The 20327-nt window shown below is 44.1% G+C and overlaps 1 protein-coding gene across 3 annotated transcripts in view; it reads left to right on the top strand.

Moving 5' to 3' along the window:
- The window catches only part of STX18 (syntaxin 18), a 120728-nt gene that overhangs the window by 69812 nt on the left and 30589 nt on the right, over nt 1-20327 (top strand). For all 3 annotated transcript variants that reach the window (XM_060012814.1, XM_060012815.1, XM_060012818.1), the window contains 3 exons: nt 10843-10958; nt 12701-12778; nt 12938-13004. In XM_060012814.1, the coding sequence (XP_059868797.1) occupies nt 10843-10958; nt 12701-12778; nt 12938-13004 (261 nt within the window). The remainder of the gene's footprint in view (nt 1-10842; nt 10959-12700; nt 12779-12937; nt 13005-20327) is intronic.

Here is a 20327-nt window from a genome sequence, read left to right as displayed (position 1 = left end):
AATAATAATTATAATAATATTTTACCACATAAGAAAATTATATGAAATTAAATTTTTGGTGTCTGTAAATAAAGCTTATTGGAACAGCGCCACACCCATTCATTTGAATGTTATCGCTGGCAGCTTTTACACTATGACAGCAGAGCTGAGTGGCTGTGACAGGCTGTGTGGCCCTCAAAGTCTAATATGTCTACTATGTGGCCCTTTCCAGAAAAGGTTTAAGGAGCCCTGCTGTAAATAATGAGAGTGATGATCACTTGCCACTTGTCAGGAGATTCAAATAAGACAGTACAATTGAAATGCAATGCAAAAGGAAAAAGCAATGAGGGGACTTCCCTGGTGGCGCAGTGGTTAAGAATCTGCCTGCCAGTGCAGGGGACACGGGTTCGAGCCCCGGTCCGGGAAGATCCCACATGCCGCAGAGCAACTAAGTCCGTGCGCCACAACTACTGAGCCTGCGCGCCACAACTACTGAAGCCCGCGTGCCTAGAGCCCGTGCTCTGCAGCAAGAGAAGCGACCGCAGTGAGCAGCATGCGTACCGCAACGAAGAGTAGCCCCCGCTCGCCGCAACCAGAGAAAGCCCGAGCGCAGCAACGAAGACCCAATGCAGCCAAAAATGAATTAAATAAATAAAATTTTTTTAAAAAGCAGTGGATTTATAAAAAGATTATAAGGCTGCTACTCTGTAACTTTGCAGTAGTTTTATACTTTTGATTATAATGGTGGGATTAAGGCATTTCTCCTCGAACAGCACAGCTCAGCTCCACACAGTGTGTCAGTGTTTCCAGAGCAGGTGTGGACTTAACTCCGAGTCCTCATGCCCCTGCTCAGGACAGTGGGCAGCTGGCCTCGGCCTCCCCCTTTCCCGGCTACCATGGCAGCACACTCTGGGGCGGAGGACCAGGCTCCCTGGAGCCCATCTCACCCTGCCACTTACTGGTTGTGTGGCTGCAGCGTCAGCAGAACTAGAGCTCCTGAGGCTTTCTTAGTCTTGACCAGTCATTACCCCATTATAGAAACTCAGTCTTTAATTCCTTTTCCCAGTTGCAGTCTGAGTTTCACTCCTACCCCTGTTTTGGTCCCTTTGAAAGATCAGGGACTTGGAGGGTCAATCACACCTAGGTTCTAGTCCCAGTTCTGCCATGTATTAATCACGTAAGTGTATACAGCTCACTTCACATCTTTGTGCTTGCTTTTTTTGTTTGTTTTTAAATAAAGTGTGGATAATGTTCTTGTGAGGATTAAAAGAGATGTGTGAGAGTTCCTGGCACATAGAAGTCCCTTGGTGAATGGTACCTGAATTGGAATCCCATTTGACCTGTGATGAGGTTGCGGCAGTGGTCAGTTGATAAAGCAAGCACCTCTAATTTCCTGCCAGAAGGGGGAGGGAGGGAGACAAAGAGAGAGAGAGGATGCCAGAGTCAAGTCGACCTGACAGAGATGGACGTGTTCTCAGCGTGATCACTAGTGAAACCTAGGGTGGCGGCAGAAGTTAGGTCTGCAGGAGGGTGACCTTGCTGAAGGCTCCTGAATTAGACACACTCAGCCATTAGTGCCACTGAACGGTCACAGCCCCGGAGCACAGAGAGCACAGAGGCCCCTGATAGCATATGAGAGAGAGGGCAGGCAGATCCCAGAGGAGAGGACAGAGAGGAGCTGTGGCTCCATGTGTGTTCACGCCCATGCCCAGGTCCTTCTGCCAGGCTGCCAATCAGAGAAGTCCCTGCCCCCAAGGGAGGGGCAGGAGGGAGGATGCTGAGGTTAGGTGTCACGCTAGAGGAGTGGATTCATGTAGAAACAGGAGGACTAGGGAATAAGCATTCCCCTCCATGCCCTACATTCTCTCCAGATGGAGAAAGGCCATCCTTATCTTCTCCCATCAAGCTCTCCCTCCCAAAGGTGGTAGACTGTTTAAAGCCTTTCTTTTTTTACTGCTCTGCCTCCCAATGCAATGTGCTGGCCTTGGCTTGTTACTGAGAAGATTTTGGATGGAGTGTGATCATGGAATGGAGAGAAATATTACCTTCAGACCCATAAAGTTATGTTAGCTTGGCATAATTAGGAAGCTGTAATCTTTTCCACAATGTAGAGCTCAGACTTTATTGACCCATTTAATTTTTTTTAAATAATGACATTTTACTAGAACAGCATGCAACCTAGGTAGCCTCTGGCTGGATCTCTTGAATGATTTTAATTAAAACTGATTCCTCCACTTCTGGTAGATGTACCTTTTCCTCAATATCCTGGCAACGAAACAATACCACCTGGGGGAGAAACTTGGTTTTTGTTGTTGTTACTAATAGAATAACCATACTGTCAATTTCCAGTTTAAAAGGTTAATATATAATGTCTCCTAAAGGAACATCACCTTTTAATTGAGTAATCAGTTTTATCAAATTAACCTTTAGACCTTTTCAATTTCACTGAGCTGAGTTTCCATTAAGTCAAAATAGAGTAGGAGGATGTTAATCTAATGTTTTTGGAATTAGTCCTTTATAGGTCTGCTCCGTCCACAAGGTACATAGCCACTTGGAAGTGGGTACCTGTCTTATTTATTTGTTCCTGACCCTGTTAGCCTCCGTTTCCGGAGAGGTGGTTTCTATTAGGGGCGGCACAGGACTCGCCACCCCTCTGCTCACTGCTCTCACTCCGCCCGCCTTGACCTGACCGGGGAGTTGGGAGGAGGGTGGAGCGTGCTTGCCCAGCCCCTTCCCCTGTCTCTTGGGTCTTCTGCCTCAGGTAGAGTACATTCTGTCTGGGGTTACCATGTTAAGCCGAACTAGTTAAGAAAACAGAATATTGGGGAGGGTTGGGATAGGGAAATAGGTCTCTGTTGCTTTTCAGGTTCTGCTGAGGGGAGGACCATCCATTCCCCAGGAACCTGTGGGCTTCCTTCTCTCCTTCCAACGACCCCCTGCCTCCGAAAATGTGGACCCTGGGGTTGGGGCGTGGGAAGGTGCCACAATGAGGGAGGAGAGGAGCCTGGCCTCCTGGTTGGCCCTGGGAAGAGCCTCAGGCTTACTCCTCCCTCTTCTCTTGGGGTCCTGTCATCAGGATGGACACATTCCCTGCCCCTCTGTGCCTCCACTTTTCCAGGGAAGGCTCTGGAAGGGGGGGTGCCCGCAGGTCTCAGGGTGGGAGTGAAATAAATCCGGGAGGGACCTATTAAGGAGCACAGTTGTGTAGCTGTGTGTCAGGCCTCTTCAGGTCGGCCTCATGCATTAAGTGAGGTCATTCAGAAAGTATTTGGCTCTTGAGATACTGATTTATCAGCCTACTAAATCCTAGGTATTGCTCGTGATGATGGGATGCAGTAATGAACAGACAGACAAATGTCCCTGCCTTTATGCAACTTATATTTTGGAGAGGACGATAGAAAAGAAACAAAATAAATGAGTAAAACATAATAGTGTTAGAGCAGAATAAATGCTTTTAGGGGGAGGGGAGAAGGGAAAATAGAAAATGTCAGGGAGGGTACAAGTTTATAAACGTAGCTTAGGGAAGGACTTTTTAAGATGGGGGGGACATTGAGTAAACACCTAAAAGAAGTAAGCAGTCAGTTGTTTATATAGATATCATCCAGGGAAAGGACATTCCAGAAGGAGAAGACGGCAGCAAGTGTAAGGTCCTAATGCAGGAGGATGTCTGGAGGGTTCACGGAACATCAGGGAGGCCAGGGTGGCTGGAGCAGGAGGGACTGGGGAGTGTGGGGGGTGGTAGTTGAAGATGAGCTCAGAGGGGGCAGCAGCCAGATCTTGTGAGCCGTCTTAATGGCTCATGTAGCTCTTGTGAGGACCTCGGCTTTTACTCTTAGGGGGGAAGCACTAGAAGGTCCGTACAGAGGGTTGATAGGATCTGAGTAACTTTCTAACAGATCAGTAAGGCTAGTGTGTTAGAATAATCTGTGGAGGGACACGACAGAAGCAGCAGACCAGCTGGGAGGCTACGGTTACGTTACAGTCCAGGCGAGAGATGCCGATGGCATGGCCCAGAGGGGTTAGCAGTGGATGTGATAACGAGGTCACATTCTGGAATTATTTTGAAGGTACAGCCAACGAGATTTGTTAATGGATTAGCTGTGAGCTGGGAGAGAAGAAGAGGTGCAAGGATGACTCCAGGTTTGGGGCCTGAGCAGCTAGAAGGAATGGAATTGCCATCAACCCAGATGGGGGAGCATGTTTGAAGAGAGCGGGCAGGAGCTCAGTTTGGGGCATATTTGCAACACAGGTTAAACATCTGAATAGAGACGTTGAGCCGGCAGTTAGATATACGTGTCTGAGGTTCAAGGAGAGGTTCAAGCTGAAGACATAAATTTGGACTTGTCATTGTAGAACTGGTATATACGCCGACCAAAAAAAAGCCACGAGCCTAGCTGAACTCACCAAGGGAGCAACGTAGACAGTGGAGAGATTGCGGGACTGAGGGTAAAAGGTATCAACAAAAAGCCTGAAAACGAGCCCCAGCCGGGGAGATAGGAGGGAAACGGGAGAGTGTGTTGTCGGGGAAGACAGAGGAGAAAGCAAATCAGGGGAAGGGGAGCCATTAGCTCCATCCAATCTGTGGAAAGTAACTGAGGGGAGGGATGACCCAGGGGTGACCCTGGGGAGTGAGGATGAGGGCAAAAGGCCCTTTGGATGGGGTCGAGAGAGAATAGTCAGGAAGATGGAGACAGGGTTGTAAGCGTCTCAGAGGAGTTTTACTGAAAAAAGCGGGGAAATTGGACAGTAACTGGTAGGAGACATGGATTTGAGAGGTTTCCTTTTGTTTTTTAAGTTGGGAGAAATAACAGCATGTTTGTATGTGGCTAGGAAAGATCCAGTAGACGGGGAAAATTGATTTTATTAGGAACTAACACGTGTAGTGTTCACTGTGTGCCAGACACTGCCTGAGCACCGTGTCTGCGCAGTAATTCTTTTACGGTTGATGGTGCACGAGAGAGAAACTGGGGCCAACCTGGTGCCCAGGTGGAGGGGCAGAGCTAGGAGATGGACACCTCATCCTTAGTAGCTGGGGAGAAGGCACAGTGTGCCGGCCCATGGGAAGCGAGGTGGGGAGAGCTTGGAGGAGCTCTCAGAAACCAGGAAGCACAGTTATTACTGATGCTGCAGATGGGGACGGAGGTGTTGGAGGTTTGAGCTGTGAGGAGAAGATAGGAAACAGGCACCTGGGAGAGTGGGAAAGCAGACACAGTGAGAACATACCGCATAATTGCCAGGCACCATTAGGGGGCCATGTGTGGTTAGTAATCATATAAAGCCAATATTTTGATCTCTGTCTGATTCCCACTTGATCCTAAACTCAGCTGCTGGTGAGCTAGTAACTCTCCGTTCTCCATACAGCGCCGGTCTCCGGACTCTTAACTCCAAATGGCCCTTCTCTCATTGCTTCCCACTCCTGGCATTCTTCCAGGAGCCAGACTCTTCCTATAGCCCTCAGAAGTTTAGGATGGAAAGAGTCAGATCAATTAAACAAAATCCAGGCAACCAAATATTTTTTGAGTCCGTCATGTGAAAGCAGTCTGTTATTAGTTTGTGGACTGCACCAGTGTCCTGTTCTCTTGATCAGGCCGCGGTGAGCGTCAGTAACCTCAGTCCTGTGTCAGCTTTGTGGCCACTGTGCTGTATGTCACAGTGACTTTTCCCTTTCTCCTTCATAAATTATAGAACTTCAGAACTTTACTTTGTCTAGATTTTATCACAAAGTGTTTAGAAGACCATTTGCCCTGGCTTCGCTTTTGAAAACAAAGTATCAGTCGTAGACCATCTGGTCTCAAGAGCATTACTTCTGTCCTTTTGAGTTGCATTATAGGGACAAGTGTTGTTAGCAGCTTCTTTCTTTCATACTTCCAGTTCTTTCTCCTCTTCCTTCTGTGCTCTTTGTTTCTACTGCTGTCTCTTGCTCACCCAGGCCCCAGATCTCAGGGTCTGCTGATGCTTTGCCTCCAACATCTACTCTGTTCCTGACGATTTTTACATCTCAGATCCATCACCCCTTTTCAGTCTTGCCACCCACGCTCTACCATGGCTCCTGTCTTCAGTTTGACAGAAATTTACTAGCCCCTACCTGTGCTAGGGATATAAAGATGAATAAGGCAGGATTCTCTGCCTGATTTCCATAACCCATCACCTGATTTTCCCCCTCTCTTCCAGCTAAATGTGGAATTGCCACATTTATCTTCATCAAGCTCTGCCTTTCCACTGGCTACAGAATAAAACTCCTCAAGTCATACTGGAGGCCCACCAAGAACTCATCGCTTCTACCTAGCCTGTGCTCCAGCCAAACTGAACCACTGACTGTTCTCCAGGCAGGCTCCCTCTCTCCCGATTCCGTTCTATTGCTCAGAGTGTCTGCTCTTGTCTCCCACGGCTACATCCTGCCTTTCAAGATTTAGTTCGTAGATCACCTTCCTTCTGATTAGCTAATAGGGAATAAGCGTCCCCTCTTCTGAACTCTTCTACCTTTTATGACTCAAGAAGTGCTTTGAGCAGTGGTTAAGAGTATGGAGGCAGGATGCCTTGGTTCAAATCCCAACTCTGCTAATTCCTAGCTGTGTGACCTTGGCAAGTTACTTAACCTCTCTGTGCCTCAGTTGCTTCATGCGTAAAATGGGAATTATAATAGTACCCACCTCATAGAATTTTGATAATTAAGTGGGTAAATATATGTGAAGTGCTTAGAACAGTGAATTAGTGTTAATGCATGGACAGTGTTATATGGCTGTTAACCTTTGTTTATGATGTATAGTTGTGTACATAAGCCTGTGGACATTACCTGTTGTGATGGAGTTTATTGAGAACAGGGTCTATGTTTTGTTCATGTCTGTAGCCCAGACATTAACAGTTTCATTTCATAACATATATTGGGCATATACCTTGCTCATATTTAATATTTATAGCAAAAATGAGATCGTGGTCTTTAACTTTTGTCCAAACCTTTTCAGTAACCTTTGGAACAGAGTCTAAAATAACTTACGTTACTCTCTCTCCTTCTCTGTCTTCAGGAAGTATCTAATTGCGTATTAAATTAATAGGCAGAATGTCCGTGGTATTTTGTAATTTTGAACTTGCCCTTTCTTAACATAGTAACCAACCAGATAATTTTTAAAAGCCTATTCCTTTAAATTTCTGAACCAGCGAATAAACTTACTCCTCTGGTTTTTTCCTTGTTTCTCCCTGAAATAAGTTGACTAATCCAAAACTATACCTAACATAATCTCCTTAAACTGAATCTAATATTTAGATAAATTGAAGTCTGTAATAAAATTATTCCTCTGCACATCATAAAGGAAATAAAATCAAAGTTTGAAAAAGTTAGGTGTGCATGTCCCGTGAGAATATATCTTTTGGAATTATTTGCCAGATGGTTAACCTTTTCCAAATAGTAGTAATTTTGTTCTGGTGATTCTTAATTTGGGGCTATGTCACTGGCAAACGTTCGTTACTTTTGATGAGTGTTTCAAACGCCGATTATATAGCTAGTGCTGTTCTTACAACATCACAGCAGAATCAGAGGTTGAACCCTTTCTCAAGTTGCTCCATCTCCTCATCTGTCACGTCCTGAACTTTCCGTGCCGTCTTTGGCCCCGCATCTTACCATCGTTCCTTCCACACCTGTGCTTTCTTCTGTGCTCTGTGTCCTAGGCGTCTCCTCGTTTACCTCCACACCCAGTCAGCCCAGTCTTGTAGACCCGGTCTGTGAGATCTCTCTCAGATCTGTTATGCTTCCTCTTCCCCACTGACATGGCGTTGCCCAGGCTCTGTTCATCTCTTCCTGGATGCTCAGTGCCCTCTTAACTGGGGTCTGATTTCATCCACCTCCAGGCCAGCGACCACAGAAGACCCCATGCAAAATGCAGATTCCTCTGTTTAAAATCCTCCAATGACTACGCCAGCCGGCAGTCCCCACCTTCTGTACCGCAGGGACTCCTTTCCAGTTGATAGTGGCATATTTGTATTTTGTATGATTGTTGTATTTGGGGGAACCTATTGATACTGAAGAAACTGCTAATGCAGATTTGGTAACTTTAAATAAATGTGTACTTATAATCTCATCTGCATTCCTTTGGAAAATTGTGTAGACATATGCTAGGCACATTCAGCGTGGAGACACTGACCGGGTGCATGTGATGTGCTGCCCCTTGAAATAAATTAGGGGGTCCCAGAGGTCCATAGCTAGGATGCTTGGTTTACAGGGACCACCTGGTATACTTCTGTTTTCCCTTTCATTCTCAGATGTGTCCTGTTGTAGATCATACGTTATGTGGTCATTCCAACCATGACCCACAGGCTGGGGATTTGGAGCAGGTCTTCTCCCGCTGTCTCCTGTGTGGAGACTCTTGCTCTCCACCTGCCCAGCACCTCCCCTGCATGAACTTACCACTCCCCGCATGGGTCCCACAGTCCACTTCCAGACCAGTGCCATCCACCGCAGTTCCTGTGCCCCCCATGTCTGTGCCAGTCTCCCCTGTGGTGTGGTACCCTCTGTGGGAATCAGAAATGAGCCTTACTTAATTAACTTTGAACCTCCAGCCCCGCCACAGTGCCTGACATGTGGGGGGCTAGTATACAAGTGAGTGAATGAATGAATTGCAAGGATTAAAAAGTAAATAAAATACATGTTAGGCACCGAGAATAGTGTCTGGCGCATCCTAAGTGCTCAGCTAATGTTAGCACACTTACTGTGTGTGGGACAGCATTTTTAGGTATTGGGGAAACAGAAGTAAACAAGACAAAGTCCCTGCTTTCGTGAAGCTTGCATTCTCCTGGGAGGAGATGGACGTTACTATTTCAGAGTGCTGTAGAGGAAAACAAGCCAGGTAAGGAACGTATAGTCGGAGAGGAGTAGTGTGATTTGGGGAGCTGCAGCCCTCACATCACAAAGCAGAGTGTGGGAGGGCGGCTTTGGAGCTGAGAGACAGTGACTTAATAACCAGCACAGACTATTTACAACAGCTGAGACATGGAAGCAACCTAAATGCCCATCAACAGATGAATGGATAAAGAAGATATGGTGTGCATATATATATATATATATATATATATATATATATATACACACACAATGGAATGTTACTCAACCATAAATTAGAATGAAATAATGCCATTTGCAACCACATGGATGGACCTAGAGGTTATCATACTAAGTGTAGTAGGTCAGACAGAGAAAGACAAATACCATATGATGTCACTTATATGTGGAATCTAAAAAATTGTTACAAATAAACGTATTTACTAAACAGAAACAGACTTAGAAAACAAAGGGGTTACCAAAGGGGAAAGGGGTAGGGAGGGATAAATTAGGAGTTTGGGGATTAGCAGATACATACTGCTATATATAAAATAAACAACAGGGCTTCCCTGGTGGATCAGTGGTTGAGGGTCCGCCTGCCGATGCAGGGGACATGGGTTCGTGCCCTGGTCCACGAGGATCCCACATGCCGCGGAGCGGCTGGGCCCGTGAGCCATGGCCTCTGAGCCTGCGCATCCGGAGCCTGTGCTCCGCAACGGGAGAGGCCACAGCGGTGAGAGGCCCGTGTACCGCCAAAAAAAAATTAAATAAATAAATAATAAACAACAAGGACCTACTGTACAACACAGGGAGCTATATTCAACATCTTGCAGTAATCAGTAATGGAAAAGAATCTGTATAACTGAAGAATCTGTATAACTGAATCACTTTGATGTACACTTCAAACTAACACATTATAAATCAACTATACTTCAATTTAAAACAAAAGAATTAGGGAGACTAAAGAAAATAAAAACTAAAAATAACCAACACAGGCAGTGACCACCACTGAGGGCAAGTGCTGCGTGCGGCACAGGGGGTGGTCGGTGGGGCTGGTTCTGGTCAGGCCGTGTGAGCAGAGATGCGAGGGCAGAGAGAGGGCAGGCATCTGCTGGGAGAGAGCCCAGGCTGCCGAAGGTTGTGTGTCTGATTGGGGGATAGCAAGGAGGCCAGTGTGACTGGAGCAAAGTGAATGGGAACGAGAGGCAGGAAGTATGGTCACAGGTGGAGGTTGGGAATATCAGGACTTTGTATTTTATTCTCAGTGAGGATGGGAACGGGGGCTAGTGCGGCTGGTGGGTGGAAGTGGAATGATTATCTAAGGTCCCTTTTAACTTGACATTTTGTGATTCTGAATTTCAGCTGTAGTGTCCAGGGTGTCTCATCACTGTTCATAATAGTGCTGCAGCACCCACCCATGTCTTACAGAAATGAGCACAGAGATATAGCTACAACAGCTTCAGGGTGCGGCATTACTGAAAGTGGGCACCCTTACTTGTTCAGTAACTTTAGAGTTTTAACTGATTATCAGGGGAAGTGAAATGGTTCTAAAAGCTCTTTCATGGTGAGTTTTGAAGACCACTTGTCAACATGGGAGAAATGCCAGCCTGAAACAGCTCTTCACAAATGGTGTCCCCACAGCGCTCTCCGTGCAGCCCCCAGGGGTTCCTCTGGGGGACTCCAACTCTGTCAGTGTGCTTTGTGACAGCCATCAGTAGCTGCCCCGCTGTTCTCAAAGTCAAAGCCCACACTCTTAACAAGGCCTGTGTGCTCCGGCCCCTGATTCCACTCCAGGCCCGCCACACTCTTTCGCTGGCGTGGCCTGCTCCAGTTTGGTCTTCAGGAAGCTTTTCCTGACGGCCTTCGTAAGTGTTGGTTCTACTGTCTAGAGCGTTCTCCCACCTCTTAGCCTGGCCAGTTCCTCCTCATTCTTCAAGTCTCAGCTTAAACGTCACGGCAGCAGGGAACTTTGTTCTTCCTTTCACACCTCGTGACTCCACGTGTGGTCATTTGCTGCTGCCCTTTAATTTTGTCCCTCTCTCTCTCTTTGTTAGCCATGTCATGTCTGAATATGGGAGAATGACGGACACAGAACGAGACCAGATAGACCAGGATGCTCAGACATTCATGAGGACCTGCTCAGAAGCGATCCAGCAGCTGAGAACACAAGGTGCCGTGCCCCACAAGATGCAGCCAGCCAGCTGTGACTCAATTAAGTACTTACAGCATGCACGTGGCACAGCCGCGTAAAGCTCTCTTTTGTGTTCTTATTTCGATTTAGGTTTCAGAACTTTAAAATTCTTTTTTCTTGATTAGTGTTTTAACCTAAGCTGTTAACAATAATGAAAAGGCCATGAATTCAAGTTAAACAGATGGGAAGAGGGAGGCGGAAAGGACCTCTCCAGACAGAACCAAAAATTTACCAAGGGGCCAGGGTCAGAGAAGATGAATCGTGTGTGGAGGTGTGTGCGTGTGTGCCTGTGTCCTGGGTGGCACTGAGAGGGGCAGCAGTTGATGGCATGTGGACAAGGATACAAGGTCTCTAAACTCTCTACTTAGAGTATTAAAGTAAACTGCAGTATCAGACGCTCATGGTTAAGAGGAAGACTCTGGGGCCTTGGCTGCTTATGTACCCACCCCAGCTCCACCATGTTCTGGCCATATGGCCTTTGGCAAGTCACTTAATCGCCCTGGGTCTCAGTTTCTTCATCTATAAAATGGAGATATTTCTCAGCGTATATCTCTTAGGTATATTGCTTAGGGTTTTTATGAGAATTCTCATGGCATCCTTAGAACAATAGCTAGCATTAGGGTTACTGTTATCGTCTCACTTTCACTGATGTTTAAATCTTACTGAGAGGCTGAGATGGCTTCCTTGATTCTTTTTTAATTTGCTTAGGCAGATACAGATTCCATTAACATAGCATAGAGTTCAAGTGGCCAGATGCTGTTGTGCTTGACACAGACTTTGTTTGGGAAGCTTCCATGGACAGCCTGGAGAGTCTGTTGAAAGCTATAGACATTCCTGCCAGAAAAAAATATACATATGCACAAAACTTTGTGTACAATTTCATGGATCAGCTAAGAATCTCAGATTACGCGGCCCTATGGTAGAAACAGATCATGCCCCCTGCCCTTAAGGACATTCATTGAGATAACCTAGAAAATATACATGAACATTAATAAACTGAGGAATTAAGTGACCTTGGCCTCCTTATTGACTCTGAGCCTTAGTTTCTTCATGTGTAAAACAGGCCTAATTAGAATTGCCTTTTGCCTTGTTTGGGTCATTAGCAGTGATTTACGTGAAGTACTAACAGGGTGCCTGCACACGGTAGGTACTCAGGCTCTCATAAACCGGAGCTGTCTTAGCAAAGTAACTGGCACGGACTCTAAGAAGAAGTGATGGTTCACAGAAGAAAGGCATCCTTGTGGCTCAGAGAATCAAGGTTTCCTGGAGAAGGAAGGTTTGACTCGGTGTGTAAAGGAAATGTGAATGGCTGAGGGGAGAGGATGGAGCATTCCAGGCTGAAAAACAGGCAGGCACAGGGGGCGTGTGTGCTCTGAGTTTGATTTAAACATGTTACTTGAAGGTCAGCTTGAGCGTTGGGCGCTGGTAATACGAACAGGGTCAGCACTCAAGAAGAGGGCTGTGTCAGATGCCATCCCTATGTGCTGTAATAACCCATAAATTATTTGACTAGTTTTTCTGCAGGTTGAATCTTTTACTCTCACAAAGCCTAATAAATCTTACTCTTTTAAAAATGTAATGTCACTTGACACAAGACTTGTTTTATAGCTGTATTTTTAAGAATACTTCTAATAAGGAAACTGTTGTGAGGAAGCTGAAGATGAATTGTTCTTCTGTGTAATTGAATACAGAGCCCTGAATATTGTCCTTTTCTGTTACAGCCCACAAGGAGATACATTCCCAGCAAGTGAAGGAGCACAGGAGTGCTGTTTTGGATTTCATTGAAGATTACTTAAAAAGTATTTCATTTTATCTTAAAGGGCAAATGTGGCATTTCACAATAGATGGGATGCAACATTTAGCTTTGCTAGCTGAAGACTGTCCTGTCTCATTGTATTTAATGATACCTTTGCCCGAGAAGCAGTTTTAAGTGGTCTCTGCTATTTTCCCCTGAACAGGAGTATGTAAACTTTACTCAGAACAAAGAGCCATCCGAGTTAAGCGAGTGGTGGACAAGAAAAGATTGTAAGTATTGTCTCCATTGGTGTTCTTTAATTAATAATAGCAAATAAAGTTTGTAGAGCACTATGCTTTAGAGTCAGACTGGGTTGCTATATAAACATGAAAAATAAGCTAACTTAATCAGGATATGTCATAATTAGTGAGATCAGTAGCAAGTTCAGGGTGGGGACTGGTACCATTGAGTAGCAAAGCCTAGGACCTAAGAGCTCCAGCTTGCAGGCAGGCAGCCTGTGTTTAAATCGTGGCTTTGCTGTGTGACCGTGGGAAGATTGCTTAACTTCTCTGTGCCTTAGTTTCCTCACTTGTAAAATGGAAAGATTTATAACACCTACCTTGTTGGGTTGTTGTGAGAATAAAATGAGTTGATGTAGGTAAAACACTTGCCATTGAGTGGTTAATATATGTTAACTTATACTATTATCTGCTCTTAAGCACTTACCATGTGTCAGGCACTATGTTTATTTCATTTAGTCCTCACAGCCACTCTATTAAAAAGTATTAGTACCCCATATTATAGAGGAAGTTGAGGCTCAGGGAATTTGGGTTACTTGCACAGTGTCACATAGCTGAACTCAGATTTGAACGTCAGGTTAACCAGGGCAGATTTCGCAAACAATGGGCTTTGTGTTGGATGCTGAAAGAAAATAATCTGGGTAAGGGATTAGAGAGGAAGAGAGCAGTCCAGGCTCAGGCAGGAGGGCAGGCAGAGTATTTGCCCAAAGCAAGTCCTGGAGGAGAAGTTAGGGCCTTGATGGTGTGTGATTTGTCATCGAGAGGTGGTGCGTGGTCACTGGGTCTCACACCCACCAGAGCGAGAGATGCCACTTCTGCTTCCTTATCTCAGGCGGACCTTGACACTTGAGACTTAACAGGTACCTTGAGTAAAGTAAGAAGAGGCTTTGGCAGCTGCCTCCTCAGTTCCTGGTTCTCAGCAGAGGTTTGGACAAATTAAGATCAGATGGGAATTGTTCTCATTTAGGCAGTGAAGTTCATTCTCGTCTCCTGTCAGATAGCTGCCCTGTGCCAATTACTTTGAGCAGAGGACCTTGAGGGAAATAACTGTGTGACCCTTCACAATGTAGTCCAGCCCTCCCTTCTAGTTCTTTCCTCACCTTACCCCAGAAGGCATCTGCCTAAAACATACATATACTTTTATCACTCCCTTGCTCCAGTGTCTTTACAAAGCTAAACTTCACAGCATGACATTCCAGGCCCGTAACGATTTATTTCTTAGTTGGTCTCCGTGGATTTATGCTCTGACTATACCTGACTACTTTGTGTTCTAAAGAGGCCTTGTTCTTTGAAATTTTTATGCCTTAATCCTTGCTGAGGTCTCTGCCCAGAATGCCCTTCACATATATATTTATATTCTCTGCCCCTGTCCCCTCTGCCCCTGTGGCAAGCCAATTCCTATTTATACTTCCAGCCCCAGTTAAGATGTTGCTTGCTCTTTAAGGACTTTTGCAGTTCCCATGGGCCCTATTAGTGGCTCCTTCCGATGTAGGTTCCCTGCGCGTTGTCATGGTCAGGTGTGACACTTCCACTCTTAGAAAGCTGCTAGTACGCCCCCTTAGCCCAGTGTGCGGCATGATGCCTGTCCCAGTCTAGGGAAGCCACTCAGTGAGGACTGTGGAATGAATGAATGGCAAGTTTCCTGAAGATAATTTGGCTGTTAAGTAGAGTTGTTTTCACTGTCAAGTTGGATTGGTGGGTTCTTTGTTTTTGTATTATTTTGTTTTCATTGGTGATGGTTATGTTAAAAATCATTCTTATAAAATAGGTTTGAGAAACCCAAGTTCTCATGTTTTATGACATTGTTGCTACTCTCGTGTTTGTTTTTTTCTTGGTGAAAGAAGAGCGTATTTGTTAGTAAAGGGGCAGTCTGATAGTTTTGTATTTTAAACCTTTCACAGTATAAGAGAAAAGTTATTCTCTGATGGTGTTTATTTTCATAGAATGGTAATATCGCACTAATCTCTCACACCGAAGGGCTCTTATTCCAGACGGGGTGAAAATGTTTTGCCCGTGAAGGCAGACGTAGTCTCAGCTGCGCTTTCTGGGGTTTTCCCTCCATGCCGGCTCCATTGCTTAGAAGGATGCACCATTGTCAAATGTAGCTCTCTTCACCCATCCCTAGGCACTGTGCTACCTGAGTTGACAGTTGCACCTGCTGTTAGTTGCCTTAAGCTGAGCATGCAGATGGTGATAACTCTTGCTGGGGTCTCACCTCTGCTCTTCCTCCTGCTATGAGACTAAGAGTCCTTTGAAGACAGGGACCATTGTGTCTTTTCTCTCTGTGGTCCCAGTGCCTTAATCAGAGCCTAGCACAAGATAGGTGCTCAGTTAAGGGTTCTTGAGTGAAGGAAGGAATGGGGCACAGGCACTCATTACAGGATCCTCAGGTCTATGTATTGAGAGCTTATAAAATGGAAAGGTTGTGGGCAGTATAGACACAGCATTGGCACAGGTGACCTTGTCATCCCCAAAGGGTTTGACGTACACCCATATCCTCCTGATCACCTGAAAGCACGAATATTTTGGTTAAGATTTAAGTTGAAATAGCCAACAGATGCCCTCCTGGGTATGTGCTCTAATTTAAAACATCAGAAACGTTTCCCCTTTCCAGAAAGCAATCAGGTTGAATATCAATCGCCTTTCTTTTTCCTGGGAAGAGGTTTGAGGTGGCGATCTGGAAATTAAAACTAACCTCTGATATTGTTTTTCACGAGTTCAGAGCATTTTCTCTGTTTAGGTGTAATAAACTATACAAAAATCCAGGAACACATCCAAACTTAAAATAGTAGGGCTTCTCTTCAAATTGCTATTTCTTTCTTATTCAGTGGTGAGTCGTCTGATCCTGAATCTGCCCATGGCTAACCTCACTTTAAAGTTTGCTGGGTTTGGGTGCATCATTTGAACACATCACTTTTCACTAGCACAGTGATATTCTTAGAGTGGGAACTCCTGGCTGTTTTTTCTGCTTCAAGGGAGACTTGAGATTGATAAAACATATTGCCTGAAAGATGATGTTTCTTCTAACATTGCACAGGTTATGAAACAACAGATAGGAAGTCTAGACAAGTTTACAGCACCTTCTGAATTTACCATTGTAGCTTGAAGTTAACTATCAGAATATTGTCACATCCTACTATTAATTCTAAAGGATAATGTGAGAATTTCCTATGATATTCTGAGGAAATCCTGGCAACCTAAATAAAATAAGTGTTACTCTGTAAGCAGATTCCATGGTCAAACAAGTTTGAGAAACTCTTAGTGTATAGAGTTCCCTGAGTCTTTACACTGACCCTGTGCCTTGATTCCGTCTTTCTAAGAGAGAGCCCTGCTCACTGTGTAGCCCTTTACTCTTGAAACACCTGGCAAACACACTTTAGAAATAGTGCCCGATCCCATGGCCAGGTGTATGACCTTGAGTTATTTATTATTTACTCCCTTAGGTTGGTTACAAAAGATAAAAATTTTGCTGCATTCCATTTTTCCTTCTTTAAAGAAAAACTGGTATACTTACAACACATGCTCTCACCATACTTATTTGGTACTTAAAGAATGTACTCACAGTATTATTTATGATTTGGTCCTCTCATTCCAACTAGATTGGAAGCTTGGTGAGGGCAGAATTTTGTCGTTTACCTCTTCATATCCACAGCCCCTAACCCGGTATCCTGCACATCGTAACAGCTCAATAAATTTTGCCAGTGTTGGGGATGATAATGATGATAGAGATGAAGAAAACAAGAAGTGATACGATGTGATACTAAGTCCATAGCAAGGATTTTGTGGGTTTTTTTTTTTAATTTTGGCTTTTTTTGTATTTGACGTACAAAATTTTAAAATATTTAAAGAGTACACTGTAGTGATTTGATATATGTATGCATTATGAAAGGATTCCTGCCCATCTAGTTAATTAAAACATTCATAACCTCATATATTTATCTTTTTTTACCTATTTATTTTTTGAATTTTTGTATTTTATTTTATTTTTTATATAGCAGTTTCTTTTTCCTTTTTTTTTTTTGCTGAGAACATTTAAGTTCTTTTCTCTTAGCAAATTTCAGTTATACAATACAGTGTTATAAGCTATAGTCATCATGTTGTACATCAGATCCTTAGACCTTGTTCATCTTATAATTGAAAGTTTGTACCCTTTTACCAACCTCTCCATATTGCCCCCACCTGTGATTTTGTCTTAGTCACCACCTAGAACAGGGGATCAGCAAACTATGGCCTGCAAGCCAAATCTAGCCTGTTTCTGTACAGCCCTCAAGGAGAACATGGTTTTTATATTTTTAGATGTTTGTAAAACAAGAAGCAAAAGAAAAAAAGAAGAATATGGGGTTAGAGACCATATATGTTCTTTCACAAAGCCTACAGTATTTCTCATCTGGCCCTTTACAGGAAAAGCATGCTGACCCCTGGCTTAGACCAAAGTCTCTGAGGTGAAGGACCACATTGTTGCTGTTTGTTCTTTGCAGTCCATCATGGACTGATGTGTCAAGTTCCACTGCGCAGGTCAAGTTCGTAGCTTATGCTGCTGGTGAGCCACCACAGTAGTTTGATAACACCTGAAGTGGTCTATACCCTGTTCAGAGACAGGAGTCCCCTGATTAAATGGCAGTATCAAATTGCTATAAATGTTTCTAAATGCTTATTCTTCATTTTTGTACTTATTCATAGCAGACCGGTAACAAACAGTTCATAGTCTCATTCTGGTCTGCGGACCATACTTTGAGTAGCACTGGCCTGAAAATCACCCAGTATGGAGTAGATGCCCAGTAAATATCTGTAAGTGTGAAGATGGCTTAAGGTAGTTTGAGATATTCCTGCTCTGTGGGAGTACAGGGTACCTGTGCCAGAGTGGATACCTTAGACTGAAAGCCATCTTTGAAATGAGAGTGCTATAATATTAGGTATCAAAAATATCTCCTTTCTACCAGAGTCTTTGTTGGGGGCATAAAAGAAGTATAAGAGCTATGCCTGACTCTAGAATATTAATCATTTTTCTCAAATATTTGTACAGGGCTTTATTTAAGGTTTGCAAAGAACTTCTTCCACATATTTTCTTGTTTTGAAACTGGAAAATCTGTTTCTCTCCCTCTCTTCTATCTCTTCCTGTTCTTAAATTTTAAATAAAATCCCAAAGTCTTTCAAATAAGGGACCTGGAAACAGATGTTGGCCAGGTGGAAACTGTTTGGATTGCTGTTATGAAATGCTCAGCTTTCAGTTAGAGAAATCAGTTTAAGTAAATCATGGAGCATAAACTGATCTTTCTGATGACTTTTTAAAAATTGCTTTTCTCAAATTGCCTTCAACTAGTTAATCTGTAATTTCCCTGAGGATCTCAGTAGACATTCTGTGTATAATTAGATCTGTTTTTATCACTTAAAAAAAAAAAAAAGCACTCAACTTCATCTGTGTCTGCTGCATTGCAGTCCTTTATTCATTTTAAATTAAAAACTGGCACATTAGCATACCCTGGACACAAAGGGCGACAGACATTAATGGAACCCTTTATTTAAAAGTCAGTTAAGCCCCTCTCCTTCCTGAACAATTCAGTCCCGCAGCCATGGAGTGGGGCAGCGTAAGACGCGTGTCTGCAGCTTCGGGGAGCTGTCGTTTCCCAGGGCAGGTCAGAGTGTGAGCAAGCTGAGGAGGGGTGGCTCAGCATGGGCAGTGAGAGCCTGAGCAAGGACAGGGGCGTGTCCACATGGGGGAGGAGTGGCAGTGGAGGTGGCAAGTTGGTGATATACAAGGGGGACTGATCAAATAGTAAGTATATACGGATAATGGGAGCCAGGTTTCACACTCAGGGGAGTGAAAGGGAAATTGGATTGGAATGAAAAGTACTGGTGTGAACTCATGGTTTTCATTTTACATAGGTAGATATAGAAATGAAATATGGTTGTAAATGTGTATGCGTGTCTAGGTCTGCAAACACATACACATTTTTTCTGGTTCTGTCCACTGAGAGGGCCTGGACGCACCGATATCCCAGTAGCAATAAGAATACTTAGCACTCAGATCTTGGCTTCTTAATAGCAATTTCAGCTTCCAGGAACCAGCGCTCCTTGGAGAAATGGCTGATTCTGGGGCTGGGTCAGGGAAAGTATAAAATGAGCCTGGAACATTTTGTTGTGCCAGAAAGCAAGGAACGAACGGCTCAGAGAGTGATGGGGACATGCAAAAAGGACATAAGCCAGTTTGAAGGGGCTTCTGCTGACCACATTAGAGACAATTGGACCGTCAAAATACATGGTAGCAGATTATAACCCATTGAATAAAGTAGGGCATCATGAGCCCATCTAGAGAGGAATAAATAAATGAGTAAATTGAAAGTTTGAAATTGATAATTGCATAGTATCTAGGCAGTCCCTCCCCCCAGACTTAGTAATTACAAAGAGGAAAGAGTAACTTTACGGTTACAGCCACTACCTTAATCAAGTGATCAAAGTGAAATCATGTACAGCCTGATAGGATGAAATGAGAAGTATGGAAATAGAATATCACTTCTATCATATCATATTGTTTTTATACCAGAGATGCATAACCTGAATCCAACCACGAGGAAAGGTCAGACAAACTCAGATTGAGGGACGTCTTACAGAATAACTGGCGTGTATCAAGGATTTGAAACTCAAGGAAAGGCTAAGATCTGTTTAATCCAAAGGAGACTAAAGAGAAACGACAACTAGATGCAGTCAGTGTGTGACTCTGAACTGAATTTTTTTCTTATAAAGGATATTATTGAGATCTGGTCAAATTAGAATGGGGTCTAGGGAGAGGATGGGAGAAATGTATCAATGTGAATTTCCTGATACAGATGGTTGTATTCTGACTGTATCAAAGAATGTTCTTGTTTTTAGGAAGTACTAAAATATTCAGAGTTGAAGGGGCATCAGGTTGGCAACTTACTCTCCAATGGTTCAGGAAAAAGCATTCTTCGAACTACAGACTTCTCTGCATGTGATTATTTCACAATAAAATAAAACCCCGCAAGATGCCATTTCACACATGTTAGAATGGCTAAAATAAAAGTGATAAATGTTAGGGAGGATATGCAGCAACTGGAACTCTCATTTATGGCTGGTTAATATTTGGAACTCTGATTTATGGCTACTTACTTCTAATAAAGTAACTCTTTATTAGAACCAGCCAGGGACTTCCCTGGTGGTGCAGTGGTAAGACTCCACGCTCCCAATGCAGGGGGCCCGGGTTCGATCCCTAGTCAGGGAACTAGATCCCACATGCCACAACTAAGGAGCTGGCGAGCCACAACTAAGGAGTCCGCCTGCTGCAACTAAGACCCGGCG

Source organism: Delphinus delphis, chromosome 5 (genome assembly GCF_949987515.2).
Source record: "Delphinus delphis chromosome 5, mDelDel1.2, whole genome shotgun sequence".
NCBI lineage: Eukaryota > Metazoa > Chordata > Mammalia > Artiodactyla > Delphinidae > Delphinus > Delphinus delphis.
Note: the sequence above shows the minus strand (reverse complement) of the source record. Positions and strands in the feature narration are given on the sequence as shown.